General features: G+C 49.5%; 2 protein-coding genes across 8 annotated transcripts in view; one reads left to right on the top strand and one right to left on the bottom strand.

Annotated features, from left to right (window-relative positions):
* The window catches only part of Megf11 (multiple EGF like domains 11), a 413,620-nt gene that overhangs the window by 308,834 nt on the left and 88,672 nt on the right, over positions 1–16,114 (top strand). For all 7 annotated transcript variants that reach the window (XM_045160746.1, XM_045160744.1, XM_045160745.1 and 4 more), the window contains 2 exons: positions 7,623–7,869; positions 9,040–9,160. In XM_045160746.1, coding sequence (XP_045016681.1) covers positions 7,623–7,869; positions 9,040–9,160 — 368 coding nt within the window. The remainder of the gene's footprint in view (positions 1–7,622; positions 7,870–9,039; positions 9,161–16,114) is intronic.
* LOC123464082 (ATP synthase subunit d, mitochondrial-like) lies at positions 12,073–12,641 on the bottom strand. The gene has a single exon (XM_045160749.1). The coding sequence runs from the start codon at positions 12,588–12,590 to the stop codon at positions 12,105–12,107; it is 486 nt and encodes a 161-aa protein (XP_045016684.1). The 5' UTR covers positions 12,591–12,641; the 3' UTR covers positions 12,073–12,104.

Below are 16,114 nucleotides of genomic sequence, written 5' to 3'. Positions count from 1 at the left end.
GCATCTGGAAGTACCCGAGGCCTGACCCCCTGCCACATCCAGGCACTCTAAATGGGGAGCAGTCATTGATTTAAAAAAAAAAAGAGGGGGCTAGAGAGATGGCTTAGCGGTTAAGGTGCATGCCTGTGAAACTTAAGGACCCAGGTTCAATTCTCCAGGTCCCACGTAAGCCAGCTACACAGGTGGTGCATGCATCTGGAGTTCCTTTGCAGTGGCTAGAGGCCCTGGTGTGCACATTCTCCCTCTCTCCCTCCCTCTCTCCCTCTCTCTCTCTCTCTCTCTCTCTCTCTCTCTCTCTCTCTCTCCCACCTCTCTCTGCCTCTAATAAATAAATAAAAATAAAATCTTTTTTTTAAAAAAAAGCAAAGTCCCCAGTACAGTCAGCACAGTTGACAATTTTGACCTCCATACCTTCCCTCAAAGTTGACTTCTGCATCTCCTCTCAAGGTTCACACTGCACAGCCCAGTGGGCTTCACACTGGGTATTAACGGAAAGCTGACAGATTCATGACTGAAGAGGCATCCTACACACACACGCACACAGATACACAGACACACATAGATAAGCACACATGCACACACAGTGCTCCCGTGCTGCTTCTCAAGGAAACGGGGCCAATGGACTGTTCCTGAGAGAGGCTCTGGCCTCATGGAGCTGTCCGGTGCTGGGATGGGAGCTTGTGTGATAGATGCTGGGGTGGCTCAGGGTCAGGGGCAACCAGGTCCTTTGCAGCCCCTTGACTTCACTGTAGTAACCCTTGTTTGTTTGTTTGTTTCAGTCTCCAGACTCCCCACCATGCCGCAGGCAGGAACTCTCTTCTTGGGCCCCAAGCCCAGCATCCTCCTGCCTGTCTCCAGAGAGGACCAGGGTAGACAGAGATGGCCAGGGAGAGGCAGCCCTTGTGGAGGAGATTTAAAAGGACTTCTGTTGGATCCTGGGCCACTGAATTGAACCAGGACTGTGGGGATGTGGCTGAGGAATACAGTTTGGGCAGCAGAGGACTTGCCAAGCGTGCATGAAGCCCTCCCCGGGTTCCGTGCCCAACACCACGTAAACCAGGCAGGCTGGTGCACACCTAACCCCAGCACTGAGGAGATGGGAGCAGGAGGGTGAGACATTCAAGGGCATCCTTGGCTACATAGTGAGTTCAAGGCTACTCTGGGATACAAAAATAAAAGAAAGAAAGAGAGAAAGAAAGAAAGAAGGAAGGAAGGGAAAGAAGGAAGGAAAGAAAGAGAGAAAGAAAGAAAAGGGCTGGAGAGATGGCTTAGCAGTTAATCACTGGCCTGTGAAGCCTAAGGACCCCAGTTCGAGGCTCGATTCCCCAGGACCCATGTTAGCCAGATGCATAAGGGGGCGCACGCGTCTGGAGTTCGTTTGCAGTGGATGGAAGCCCTGGCGCGCCCATTCTCTCTCTCTCCCTCTTTCTCTCTCTGTCTGTCACTCTCAAATAAATAAATAAAAATAAATTTTTTTTAAAAGAATGAAAGAATAGTGACTACAGCCAGGCTGAGAACTGCTGTCTAAGAAGGGGGGTCCCACATGCAGCTGGGGGACAGGCTGACCCGACACCCATCAGCACTCCACGCAGCTCTTCTGAGCCGGGCTGAGCGGGCCTCTGTTGAGAGAGGGCGGGAAGATCACACACACACCCACACCCACACATATCCCAGCCCCCCTTCCCCAATCCAGTAAGGCTCCAGGGCTAGTAGAAGACACTGGACACGGGCATCCAAACCACACATAGAGAATTGGTGAGAAAACTCAACAACACTTGGCAACTGAATTATTGTTACACATAGGGGCAAGTCAGTAAGGGCGTAAAAACATATTCGGGGCTGGGGTGATGGCTTAGCAGTTAAAGACACTTGCTTGCAAAGTCTGTAGGCCTGGGTTTGATTCCAGAGCCCACATAAAGCCAGATGCCCAAGACGGCTCCTGTGCCTGGAGTTCGTTTGCAGTGGCAAGAGGTTCAGATGTGCCCATTCTGTCTGTCTGTCTTCTAAATCCCTCCCTCCCCCTATCTCCTTGCAAATAAATAAATAAAATTATTTTTAAACAGTCATATAGCATAGTCAAACCTTATAAACTCAATAAGTGAAATAAAACAGACACAGAGGCTGTTGTATATGACATTAAGTGCTTAGAGAAGGCAAAAATGCATAAGGAAAGAAAGAAGGGGCTGGAGGGATGGCTTAGCGGTTAAGGCGTTTGCCTACAAAGCCAAAGGATCCTGGTTCGACTCTGCAGGCCCCACGTAAGCCAGATGCACAAGGTGGCACATGCATCTGGAGTTTGTTTGCAGTGGCTGGAGGCCCTGGGGTGCCCATTCTCTCCCTCTCTGCCTCTTTCTCTATCTGTCACTCTCAAATAAATAAATAAAATTTAAAACATTAAAAAAAAAAACAAGATCAAAGTGTGCTCAAGACTGGAGAGATGGCTCAGCAGTTAGAGGTGTTGTATTGCGAAGCCTCATAGCCCAGGTTCAATTCCCCAGCACCCACATAAAGTCAGATGCACAAAGTGGTGCATGCATCTGGAGTTTGTTTGCAGTGGCTGTAGACCCTGATGTCTCCATTCTCATTTTCTCTCTCTCTATCTGCCTCTTTCTGTCTTTCTTAAATAAATAATAATATGTTTTAAAAATGTACTAGAGACAAGGGTGGAAATCATTGTTTAGTTGGTTATAGAGTTTCTTTGGGTGCAATGGATAGGTCCAGAAGTGTTAAAATCCACACTGAGCTGTATATTTAAATGACTAATATGGGATTTTTTATTTTTTATTTTATTTTGGTTTTTCAAGGTAGGGTCTCACTCTAGCCCAGGCTGACCTGGAATTCACTATGTACTCTCAGGGTGGCCTCAAACTCAAAGCGATCCTCCTACCTCTGCCTCCTGAGTACTGGGGTTAAAGGCATGCACCACCACATCCACCTAAATTTATTTTTAAATAATTGTGTTTATTTGACCAAAAGAAAGAGGGATAGAAAGAGAGAATGGGCGCACCAGGACCTCTAGCCATTGCAGACGAACTCTAGATGCGTGGGCCACCTTGTGCATCTGGCTTACGTGTGTCCTGGGGAATAGAACTTGCGTCCTTTGGCTTTGCAGGCAAATGCCTTAACAGCTAAGACATCCCTCCAGCCCCTAATATGGGATTTTTATGCTATATAACTGAAAAGAAAAATCTGGATGTCAAGGTGCAGTGGGTCATGTCATTAATCTCAGCACTTAGGAGGCTGAGGTAGGAGGATGGCCATGAGTTTGGGCTACAGGATGAGTTCCAGGTCACCCTGAGTTAGAATAAGAAGCTGCTTCTAAAAAAATAAATTAATAAAATAAAAGCCTGGGCTGGAGAGAGGGCTAGCAGTTAAGACACTTTTCTGCAAAGCCTAACAACCCGGGTTCAATTTCCCAGGACTCACATAAAGCCAGATGCACAGGGTGGCACATTCATCTGGAATTTGTTTACAGTGGCTAGAGGCCCTGGTGCGACCATACATCACACACACGTGCTCACGCTCTCTCTCTCTCTCTCTCAAAGAAATAAATACAAATAAAAATAAATATAAAAATTAAGTAGGGAACTGGGTATGGTGGCGCACACCTTTAATCCCAGCACTTGGGAGGCAGAGGTAGGAGGATCGCCATGAGATCGAGGCCACCTGGAGACTTCATAGTGAATTCCAGGTCAGCCTGGGCTACAGCGAGATTCTACTTGGAAAAAAAACAAAATAGAGGAGCCAGGTGTGTTGGCACACGCCTTTAATCCCAGCACTTGCGAGGCAGAGGTAGGAGGATCACCGTGAGTCTGAGGCCATGCTGAGACTACCTAGTGAATTCCAGCTCAGCCTGGGCTAGAGTAAAGCCTTACCTCAAAAAAAAAAAAAAAAAACAACCTAATAAATGAAAAAATAAAATTATGGGATCATTCGTGGAAAACCTAGGACCACTACTAACACATAAACCAACCCTTGAACAAGGCACTTGTGAGACGTGTCCTGTACCCTTTCATCCCTGTGGAGTATAAGGTTGGCTGTTAGCATCCTGTATCCCCTGCTCCATCAGCACCAGGCCATACCACACCCAGTAGGTTTTAGCATCCTAGGCTCCCAGTCACTTCCTGGCTGTGTGACCAGGGATCAGTTCTTTAGCCTCTCTGAGTCATTCTTCTTTACCAACAAGACGGGGATAATAATAGTATCACGACCACTACTGTAAGTGAGAAAATATCCCTTATGCCTTTATCTCCCGGCCTGGCGTGTAATAACTGCTCAAGTAAACGGAGTCACCAATTGAGAAGTCTGACCGTGGTAAGGACGGTGCAGAAGAGAGCGGCCAAGCCACTTCCCCTCATGGGGAAGGCTCGGTGCCACCCGGGAGGGAGCTGATTGCCTTGGCACATACTTCTGGGTATCCTTTGAGCCCTTGATAGCTGCCCAGAGAAGCTGTAAAATTGGCAGAAAGCAACTATAATTAGGGAGGAGAGTCTGTGACAGGGGGAGGAAAAAAAAACAAACAAACAAAACAAAGCAGTATGAGAGGATGACACGGCAAGGCCAAATTGGAAGAGTACGCAGCACGCATCTGCGGAAGACGCGCAGTCCGGGGTAATTACAGTGATGATGGTTCTTAGGGGCCGTCGGCCGAGCAGATACATTGACTCACTGAGCTCTGCTTCATTGCCCTGTCATTGCTGGGGAATGAGGTGTATTTAAGTGAATTTTCCTAGGTAACTAAAGTTTAGCCCTCTGAACTCTTAACATTTTTTTTCCCTCCATTTAATCACGCTGGGGAGTCATTTCTCGGGAATGGATCATGCACTTCCTTGCTTCCCTAAATGAGAATGTCCTCAATTGAGCGTAACCTCTCCCCGCCAGGATGGCGATGAGGGACTGCCCGCCCTCCTGTGGGTGGCCTTGCTCTGTGTAGTCTCCAGACGGTTGTTGGTTTCCATGGTTTCCTGTGGTGACACAGGGCTGTTGCCATGTTTTTAGGAATGTAGGGTCTCTGTAGCCTAAGCTATGTAGGCCCAGAGTAGCCTCAAACTTGGGGTGACCCTCCTGCCTCTGTCTCCCAAATGCTGGGATTCTAGGCACCAGCCATCATGCCTTGGTTTGTTGTGGTGGTGGTGGCTGGTTTCTATTTTATTTTATTTTTCTTGGAGACAGGGTCCCATGTATTCCAGGCCAGAATAGCAGTTCACTATGTAGCTACATGACCTTGACACAGGCATCTGGAATTCGTTTGCAGTGGCTGGAAGCCCTGGCATGCCCATTCATATTCTCTCACTCTCTCCCTCTCCCCTTCCCCTTTCTCTCTCAGATAAATAAATAAATAAATAAATAAGAAAAATATATTTAAAAAGAGAATGACCTTAGGCCGGGCGTGGTGGTGCACACCTTTAATGCCAGCACTGGGGAGGCAGAGGGAGGAGGATCACCGTGAGTTCAAGGCCACCCTGAGACTATATAGTGAATTCCAGGTCAGCCTGGGCTAGAGCAAGACCCTACCTCGAAAAAAACAAAAGCAATAAAAATATAAAGAAAGGGCTGGAAAGATGGCTTAGTGGTTAAGCGCCTGCCTGTGAAGCCTAAGGACCCTGGTTCAAGGCTTGATTTCTCCAGGACCCACGTTAGCCAGATGCACAAGGGGGCGCGCGCATCTGGAGTTCGTTTGTAGTGGCTGGAGGCCCTGGTGCACCCATTCTCTCTCTCCCTATCTGCCTCTTTCTCTCTCTATCACTCTCAAATAAATAAAAAGAAAAGAAAGTGTTCATTCTTTAAAAAAAATAATAAAAAATAAGCAGAGAATGACCTTGAACTTCTGATCCGTTTGAGTGCTGGGATGACAGGCATGAATCACTGTGCCTGATTTATGCAGCGCCGGCGAATCAAGCCCTGGGCTTCCTACGTGCTAAGCAAACGTCCTGCCAAGTGAACTAAGTCTTCAGATCCACATGCCTTTCTGCAGTGTCCCAGACCACCCTCCTCCTCCCACTTTCACAGCGTGCCAAATGCCGTGCTCCTGTCCCTATTAGACTATGCGCTCTCAGAGGGCAGGGCAACTCCCTGTACTGGTAGATGCTCAGGAGACAGAGAGTGCACAGGGACAGGAATGGAACATGCAAGTAGTACTGCTTGACTTTGTGACAAGGCTCCGCCTTCCTTATCCCAGGAAATTTTGTCTCCTACCGGCTTTGGGCTACGTCAGAAAGAATGAAGGCCACAGCTGAGAGAGGTGGCCTACCCCTGTAATCCCAGCGCCCAGGAGGCTGAGGCAGGAGGACTGAGAGCGTAAGGCCAACCTGAGCTACATAATGAAACCCTTTCAAAAGGAAACGGGCTGGACAGGTGGCTCAGCGGTTACAGGCACTTGCTTGCCAAGCGTTTGTTTGCAGTGGTGCACGTCCGTTCTCTCTCTCTGTCTCCCTCTGCTTGCAAATAAAACTCAGGAAAAAGCCGGCCATGGTGGCGCATGCTTTTAATCCCAGCACTCAGGAGGCAGAGGTGAGAGGATCACCATGAGTTCAAGGCCACCCTGAGATTACATAGTGAATTCCAGGTCAGCCTGAGCTAGAGGGAGACCCTACCTTGGGTAAGGGGATTGAAAAAAACTCAGAAAAAAAAAAATTTTAAGTAGATATTAGTAAACAACAGATAAGCAATCATTCGCCGTGTTTCAAGCCAAACACCAAGGCTTGCAGTGTCCACTGTTGAGTATCTTAGTTTGTGAACATCTTTATTGTGGGTGCTGTATACAGCCAGAGAGGGTCAGCATGGGAGGTGCCAGCAGGCTGCATGATCTTTCTGGGTTTGTGTGCCATTCTGCCCCTTTCCATAGCTGTGGAGCGTGGATTTTTGCAAAGCTGTCTTAGCTATCACTCTTGGAAACATTTAATTACAGGGAAAGATCTGGAAGGCTGTGGTTACCTCCTAGGGATACTTTTTTTTCCCCCCTGCTTTCTTTTGAAGCTGGCTGCTTGGCCAGTTGAGGACATAGAACTGTAGATGAAACAGCTGGGGAGTGAAAGCTAGAGGTACTCCTGAACGGAAGGGAGGAGGAAAAGGGTGGACTCCAGGTAGAGCTAGGGGAGATGGAGGGAGTCATGTTCTAGAGTGTTCCACAGTGAGATGCGAGCAGTGAGATTGGGGGGTGGGGAGGGGGGGCGGCGGCTGAGAACACTGTGGAAGCTGGGCCAGGGCTGGCACTAAGACAAGAAGGAGCAGGGCCACCGAGAGGGGACAGGTGGAGAGAGTAAGGGGTCCTGCTGAGAGGAACAGACATGGGCCAACCAAGAAGAGCTGCGCCCAGGCAGAGTGGAGCAGACAGCTGTGATTAGCAGAGGGGACACAGGCCAAGCATTGCCATTGCCATGGGAGGGGAATGGCCAGGCGGGGTGGGGGTGGATGGGTGGGTGTGGGTGGGGTTGAGACCTCAGTAGCTCATGGATAAAACAAACCCTGGGCCATTTTCAGCTGGTGGAGAGCCCGTAGAGGTTCTGAAGCTCCCACCCAGACCCCCCCTGCCCCTTCCACTACCTAGTCTCCAGGGAAGAGCGTGAAAGGTGGCGTGGACCGGGTGGCCGGGAAGCCCTGACGACGCCCTCCCCCTCTTGCAGGCTGCGACAGCGAGCACTGGGGTCCGCACTGCAGCAACCGGTGCCAGTGTCAGAACGGCGCCCTGTGCAACCCCATCACCGGCGCCTGCGTGTGCGCGCCCGGCTTCCGGGGCTGGCGCTGCGAGGAGCTCTGCCCGCCCGGTACCCACGGCAAAGGCTGCCAGCTGCCCTGCCAGTGCCGCCACGGCGCCAGCTGCGACCCACGCACGGGCGAGTGCCTCTGTGCACCCGGCTACACCGGGGTCTAGTGAGTAGTAGAGGATGCAGGCCCTGGGTGACTGGTCCCCGTAATCCCGCGTGGGTACCATAACCAGAGGTGCTCGCTACCCACCTCCAAGAAGGGCCTTTCCTGGGGAGCGGGCCATGTTGACAGGGGACCCTAAAGGCTTTTGAGACTCTCACACACCCTCACCCTAGCAAAGGTTCCAGATCCCGCAGTTCTGGGTCCCCGGGGCAGCAGCCAAGAAGTCTGATCAGGAGAAACCCGAGGTTGAGGGTGGGTTGTTTGTTTGTGTGTTTGTTTTTTGAAGTAGTGTCTCTAGCCCAGGCTGACCTGGAATTCACTATGCAGTCTCTGGGTGGCCTTGAACTCACGGTGATCCTCCTCCCTCTGCCTCCCGAGTGCTGGCTTTAAAGGCGTGCGCCACCATGCCCAGCTGAAGGTATTCCCTGACCCTCCTCCCTCCCCCCCCCAGGTACGGTCTCACTCTGGTCCAGGCTGACCTGGAATTCACTATGCAGTCTCAGGGTGGCCTCGAACTCTCAGCGATCCTCCAACCTCTGCCTCCCGAGTGCTGGGACTAAAGGCGTGCGCCACCACGCCCGGATGAAGACGTGTCATGTTTAGCCCACTTTATCCAGGACCCTTGAGCTAGAAAGGCCAAGGTCATTGGACCAACACCCACGACTAGGGTGCAAATCCTGCCCACACTCCAACAAAGGCCCCACCCAGGGCAGCTGGGAGGCTTCCAGAGTCTGGAAGGAACACACCTTGGCTCATCCCCTCTTTGAAAATTAGGCAGGTGTTTTAGGGCAGGATCGTAGCCACTTCCCCGGCCTTTACTCATGATCCCTGGGCCTGGCATGCCCTTCCACTTTCTCAATGAAGTTGACTCCAAAGCCCAAATGAAGTGTCTTCCTCTTAGAGACTTCCTCAGCCTCCCGACCCCCAAACGCTCTTCCCTAAACTGAGAATACAGGGTCCTCCGGTTAGTACTGACCCCAGTGCACTGCAGTCCAGTGTATTTCTCTCTGAGCCCAGCCGCCTCCTGCTGGCAGGGAGCAGAACTGCATCCCAGCTGTGCTCAGAGAAGACTTCACCTTGACTGCGGCCTCACTGATTCCTAGGGGGCCCTGGGGGATTGGGACGAGCCAGTGTGATGTGCTGCTGAGTCTGACAGCCTGCTTTTTCATGCAGCTGCGAGGAGCTGTGCCCGCCCGGGAGCCACGGAGCCCACTGTGAGCTACGCTGCCCCTGCCAGAATGGGGGCACCTGTCACCACATCACGGGCGAGTGTGCCTGCCCTCCAGGCTGGACGGTAGGTTGGCCCTCGGGATGTGGGTGGGCACTGTGAGAGGGTCTGAGCATCCCTCACAAGACCACCCCCATTTCTAATGGTCACTAGGCACCCTGAGATGCGTGGCAATGTGATCATGGGCACAGTTCTGAATCCCAGATCTAGGGACCGTGTGGCCTGAAGTGGTTACTTTAACCTCTCTGAATCTGTGGGTCTCTCATGGGCAAAAGAAGCTTTAATTCTTCTCATAAGATTGGATCTGAGGGCTGAAGAGATGGCTTAGCGATTAAGGTGCATGCCTGCAAAGCCTAAGGACCGGGGTTCGATTCTCCAGGTCCCATGTAAGCTAGATGCACATGGTGGTGCATGTGTCTGGCATTTGTTTGCAGTGGCTAGAGGCCCTGGCGTACCCATAGTCTCTATCTCTCCCTTCTCTCTCCCCCTCTCTGTCTCAAATAAATAAAGATTGGGTGCTGGAGAGATTGCTTAGCAGTTAAGCACTTGCCTGTGAAGCCTAAGGACCCTAGTTCGAGGCTCGATTCCCCAGGACCCATGTAAACTAGATGCACAAATGGGTGCATGCATCTGGAGTTTGTTTGCAGTGGCTGGAGGCCCTGGCATGCCCATTCTCTATCTACCTCTTTCTCTGTTGCTCTCAAATAAATAAAATAAAAATAAACAAAATAAAGATTGGATCTGAAGGGATGGAAAGACAGCTCAGTAGTTAAGGCGTTTGCCTGCAAAGCCTAACGACCTAGGTTCTATTCCCCAGTACCCACATAAAGCCAGATGCCCAAAGTGGCTCATGCATCTGGAGTTCATTTTTAATGGCTAGAGGCCCTGGTGTGCCCATTCTCATTCATTCTCTCTCTCTTGTCCTATCTCTGTTCATGCAAATAAGTGAAATATTTTAAAAGATTGGCTCTGTCTGGGGCTGGGGATGTATCTCAGCTTGTAGAATACATGCCTAACATGCACATATGGCCGGGTGTGATTCCCAGCACCATGTAAACTAGGTGTGGGAGTGCACCCTTATGATCCCAACATTGGGGAAGGAGAGGCAGAAGGATCAGAAGCTCAACGTCATCCTCAGCTACTTAGCAAGTGTGAAGCCAGCCCGGGCGGCATGAAACCCGTCTCAAAAAAAAAAAAGGAGGTGGCACAGTGCCTGGCACTACCTACACAAGACCATCATGATAGGAGGAAAATAAAATCAAAATAAAAGAGAGACTGATTGAGATGGGGAGGGGATACGATGGAGTTTCAAAGGGGAAAGTTGGGGGAGGGGAGGGTATTGTCATGGGATTTTTTTTTTATAATCATGGAAGTTAATTATTTTAAAAATTTTGAAAAAAAAAAAAAAAAAGCAGGTGGAAGGCAGGCGTGTTGGTGCACACCTTTAATCCCAGCACCAGCAAGTAAAAGCAGGAGGATCACCGTGAATTCTTTGGGTCAGGATACCAATGTGAGCTGCCAAATGTGACAGAAAGGCCTGGGGAAGAAGGAGGGGAGGCAGGATATGGCTCCTCTGGATTTATAAAACTTCACTCCATCACTGATTTGATCCAGGGTTTTGGCACAAAAAAAAAAAAAAAAAAAAAAAAAAAAACATTTCACCTCTGGCCTCGCACACTCACTCTGTCTCGGCAGGCCCTGAAATGACCTTGCTAAGGTCCTATATTCAGGTGTGTTCAGGTATGACTTCCAGTGTTGAGCCCTGCTTCCCTGTGTGCAAAGCTGACTACAGTGAACTGTGCCTAGCTTGCCTGTTGTGATAGGCAGAAGCCTTGGGTGCAAGTGCACGTACCCAGGGCGCTTTGCGAATTCTGAGTCCTCTATACCTGCTTGTTTGGCTGATGTTTTAAAACTATTTTCATTGTTGATTTATTTGAGAGAGAGACAGAGAATGGGCACGCAAGGGCCTCCAGCCACTGCAATGAACTCCAGACATATGCACCACCATGTGCATCTGGCTTATGTGGGGTCTGGGGCATCGAACCTGGGGCCTTAGGCTTCTCAGGCAAGTGCCTTAACTGCTTGTTTTATAATATCCTCAGTGCCACTGACTACCCACAGCCCGGTTTCAGCTACCAAACCTGCCTCTCCCGCAGACCCAAATCCCTGAGCAGCTTCTATACCTGTGAAGCTGCCTTTCCAGCCTGCGGTCCCATCTCTGCCTCCAAGCAGCCTGCCCCATCCCTACTTCCCTAGGGTCTGAGAATGGGGCTGCTGGGTAGAGGAAGATATTTCAGGAGTCTGTGGACAGCGTGGTCAAAGGAGTAGCCAGGAGGGACACTTTGAGGCTCACAGATGCAGGCACAAAGTGGCGGGATGTTTCAGGGTAGGAAGGGACCTTGGGAATTGTCTAGTCTGGTGTGGCCGAACATGGCTGCACAGCAGAGTTGGCAAGGATCAGAGGCTGCTCCACTTAAATCTTCTGGGCCCCCCACCTTTAATAAGCAGCAGCCCCCAGGGAAGTCAGGGTGCAAACACTTGGAAGTCATTGATCAAGACCAAAAGGCATCCTTCTGTGTTCCACAAAACTCTCCAGGTCCTGGGAGGCAAGTAGGAGGAAGAAACCTCGTCATTGGGCCTCTGGTCCTTACCTCACCCCGACTGCTCTGTCTGAGGCGGCTGGCTGTACTGAGGCCCTCCCTTAGAGGTTACATAAAATCAGATTCTTGGGGCTGGGGAGATGGCTCAGTGACTAAGGGCACTTACTATACAAGCATGAGCACCCATGTAACAAACCAGATGTGGCCTCTCACACCTGTGACCACAGCTCTGAGCAAGGGGGCTGCAGAGACATGAGCCTTGCTGGGACTTGCTGGTCAATCAGTCTAACCAAAACTAGGGGCCCAGGAATGATGGCGCACGTCTTTTTTTTTTTTTTTTTATAATCCTCTTATTTTTAATGTCCAGAACTTGTAAGGGTCAGAGCAGAGTGTCCCACGGGACTCAAAACTTATAAGTTCTCAATTGGCTGGTGAGGCCAATAGGGATATTTCTTCTTGTCTAATTTGGTTTCTGAAAAGGCTTCATTCAAATCCTCGATGGTCATCTGATCAAAGGGAACTATGTTCTTCATTTTCTCCAGCTGGGCCTCCAGTTCCTGGATCCTGATCTTTGACTGAGACACAAACTCAGCACAGTGCTTCATATCTTCCTTTTCTTCAGCATCCACCTGGGCAGAGTATTTATCCTCGGGCACAGGAACCTTCAGGGCATTATACTTCTTTTCAAAATCATCCACCAAGCCTGCCTTAGCCACTTTGGCCTTGTAGTAAGCCCAGTCAATTGCTGGTGGGTTCTCAGGCAGGACAGCCAACCTGGTGCTGAGGGTCTCATTCCAGGACTTCAGGGAGTTGGCAAGAGCCTTTTGGTTTCGGGGTATGATTTCCCCAAAAGCTACCCAATCAATAGCTTTTAGAGCAAGCTTGCGCCCAGCCATCTTGGGATCCTTCACCGACCCCGGCGGAGCCCAGTCCCCGGCCGATGGCGCACGTCTTTAATCCCAGCATTCGAGAGGCAGAGGTAGGAGGATCACCGTGAGTTCAAGGCCACCCTGAGACTACAGAGTGAATTCCAAGTCAGTATGGACTAGAGTGAGACCCTACCTCAAAAATAAATAAATAGGGAGCTCCAGGTTCAATGAAAGACTGCCTCATAGAAACAACACGGAAGAGCATGTTAAACACACACACACACACACATTGGGAATGGGGCTGGGAGATGGGGCAGTAGATGGGTAGAAAGATGGATGGGTAAACGGATGGTAAGTGTGTATGAAACTTCATGAAGGCTCCACCCTGTCGTGGAATGGAGCGGAGGCAGAAGCAATGCCACTCCCCAAGCTGATGTGAATCATTCTCCAGGTTAGAGTTCCCTTCTGACTACAGAGGACAGACTTTCACAGAAGCCCAGAAGACTCCGTGTCACTTATGAATCCCCAGAGCTCATGAGGTGGGGGGGAGGGTGCCAAAAGCAGGACTCTGTCATGTCCGGAGTTGCCACCACCACCTTCTCCACCCATTCTCACCCCTCTCCTCTCGCCCCAGCTGCTCCTCACTGTGCGCGGAGGAGGAACGCGAGCTAAAAGCCCCCATTACTCGCTACAACCCAACTGCACGATCTAGAAAGATGGCTGTGGTCTGCCAGGCTTTGCCCTCACTCAGCTAGCTTCTTAGAGTTGGCAATTATTGGTGCTTAATAACTGTGTGTTCAACAAATTGATTAATTAACGGGAGAGGCTTCATCCGTGGTCTCCGTGAGGGAAGTGATTATCTCCAGGGTGTTTGGCTGGAAGGGTGGCTCAGATGTCTGTGTGACAAAGATCGAAGATACGCAGGCCTTGAAGGTCTGCCCCACGTGGGAGATAGTGGGAAAGTGGGGAAGAGGAAAAAAAAAAACCAAAAACCCAGCCCCTGCTCTGCTCAGAACTCCCTAAAGACAAACACTTGCAACTCTGCTAGATGTTTCTTCGGACACTCCTTCCTTTTTCCACATGGCATGCTGGGCTGCCATTGCTTGACTTTTCTATTTTAGACATTTGTTGAATTTATCGACTTCCTGCCCTAGAACAAGATTTAGCTCCACCACACACTCCCCCCCCCCAAAAGCAACTCTCTCCTGGCCCCCTGAAGGGCGTTACATTACAACTTGGGGTTAAATCATGTGCAATGTTTATGCTAATAGGTCCATATATGCGTTGTTATTGATTTATCCCTACAGCTTTGCGACAGAAGTCTTAAGCGCTTCTCAATAAGGTGGAACACATCAGGGATCTCTCTCCTTTTATTTATTTATTTATTTATTTTTGGCCTTTATTTTGGTTTTTGCAGCAATATGCTCAGAAGGTTTCCACACTTCGAATATGAACTCTGCTTGCTAAATCTATTGTGCAGCTGTCATTTGGACTTTGTTTCAACCACATTCTGAGATTCCTTTTACTTATCTCTTCTGTTGTGTGTGTGTGTGGGGGGGGGGGTCCCTAGTTCCCAGAACGCACACCTTTCTTTTTCTTGGGTAGTTATTTCTTTTTTTGGTGGTGGGGGGGGAGGCGTGATAGTGGTGTTAGGGATTGAAGCTAGGGCCTTGACCTTGCTAGGCAAGTTCTCTACCAGTGGGTTATATCCTCAGACCTGGATAATTCTTTTTTTTTTTTTTCTTTTGAGGTAGAGTCTCACTCCAGCCACCCCAGGCTGACCTGGAATTCACTAGATAGTCTCATGGTGGCCTTGAACTCAGGGCAGTCCTCCTCTCTCTGCCTCCCAAGCGCTGGATTAAAGGTGTGCACCACCATGCCCAGCATGGATAATTCTTTTTAATGAAAAAATAATCCTTCAATATTTACTTCAGAAGTATCCAGGGGATGGAATAGGGACATAAGGAAGTAGTAAGAGGGGATTTTGATCAAAATACATGTTGAAGCCGGGCATGGTGGCGCCCGTCTTTAATCCGAGCACGTGGGAGGCAGAGGTAGGAGGATCACCATGAGTTCAAGGCCACCCTGAGACTACAGAGTGAATTCCAGGTCAGCCTGGGCTAGAGTGAGACCCTACCTTGAAAATCTTTACCTTAAAAAAAATGTAATTTTAAAAAATAGTTTTCCAGGGCTGGGGCTGTAGCTCAGGAGGCGGATTGCTTGCCTAGTTTACAGGAAGCCCTGGATTCAGCCCCCAGCCCCACGCAAGACCAGGCATGGAGATGCATGCTTATAATCCAAGCCCCCAGAAGGCGGAGGCAAGGTGATCTGAATTCAGGGTCTTCCTAGGTCAAACAACATAGTTTGCGATCAGTCGGGCTACATGAGACCCTGTCTTTCAAAAGACAAATATATCCACGCTCCACCTCTGACTCAAACCCCTAGTCCTTCTTGGCTTACAAGTTTTTTGTTTTGTTTTGTTTTGTTTTGTTTGTTTTGTTTTTAAGGCAAGCCCAACAGGGGCTGGAGGGATGACTTAGTGGCGAAGCCGTTTGCCTGCAAAGCCAAAGGACCCTGGTTCGATTCCCCAGGACCCACATTAGTCCAATGTATAAGGGGGCGCACGAGTCTGGAGTTCATTTGCAGTGGCTGGAGGCCCTGGCGCACCCATTCTGTCTTCCTCCTTCTTTCTCTCTCCTTCTTTCTCTGTCAAACAAATAAATAAAAATAAAATATGAAGCAAGCCCAACAGACTGGCTTTTCTTTTTCAGTGAGAGGGTGAGAGAGTTAGAGTGAGACAAAGAATTGGTGCCACCAGGACCTCCAGCCACTATAATTAAACTCCAGACACATGTGCCCCCTTACTCATGAGTCTCCTTGAACATCTGGTTTATGTGGGATTTGGGGAGTCACACATGGGTTCTTAGGCTTCTCAGGCAAGCACCTTAACTGCTAAGCCATTTCTCCAGCCCAGCATACAACTTTTGATTGAAAATTTTTTTCCCCCCCAAATGTTACAGTAATGTTCAATTATCTGCTGATTTCTCCTAAGACATCTGATAACTTTTGATTGCTGAGTTTTGTATTTCACTGGTTTCTTCTTTCTAGAAACTTTGGGCTTGGAGAGATGGCTCAGCAGTTAAAGGTGCTTGCTTGTAAAACTTGATGACCTGGGTTCAATTCCCCAATACCCATGTCAAGCCAGGGGCACAAAGTGGTGCATGAGTCTGAAGTTAGTTTGTAGTGGCAACAGGCTGTGCGCCTATTCTCATTTTCTCTCAATACTTTTTTCCACATAAATAAATAAAATTCGAATTAGAAAGAAAAAAAAAAACTTGGAGGGCTGGAGAGATGGCTTAGCGGTTAAGGCGCTTGCCTGTGAAGCTTAAGAACCCAAGTTCAATTCACCAGGACCCACATAAACCAGATGCACATGCATCTGGAGTTAATTTGCAGTGGCTGGAGGCCCTGGTGTGCCCATTCTCTCTGTCCTTCCCTTCCTGTCTCTCACTCTGCCTCTTTCTCTCTCTCTCAAATAAATAAATAAACTT

The sequence above is a fragment of the Jaculus jaculus genome, chromosome 10 (assembly GCF_020740685.1).
Source record: "Jaculus jaculus isolate mJacJac1 chromosome 10, mJacJac1.mat.Y.cur, whole genome shotgun sequence".
In the NCBI taxonomy this organism is placed as follows: Eukaryota; Metazoa; Chordata; class Mammalia; order Rodentia; family Dipodidae; genus Jaculus; species Jaculus jaculus.
Note: the sequence above shows the minus strand (reverse complement) of the source record. Positions and strands in the feature narration are given on the sequence as shown.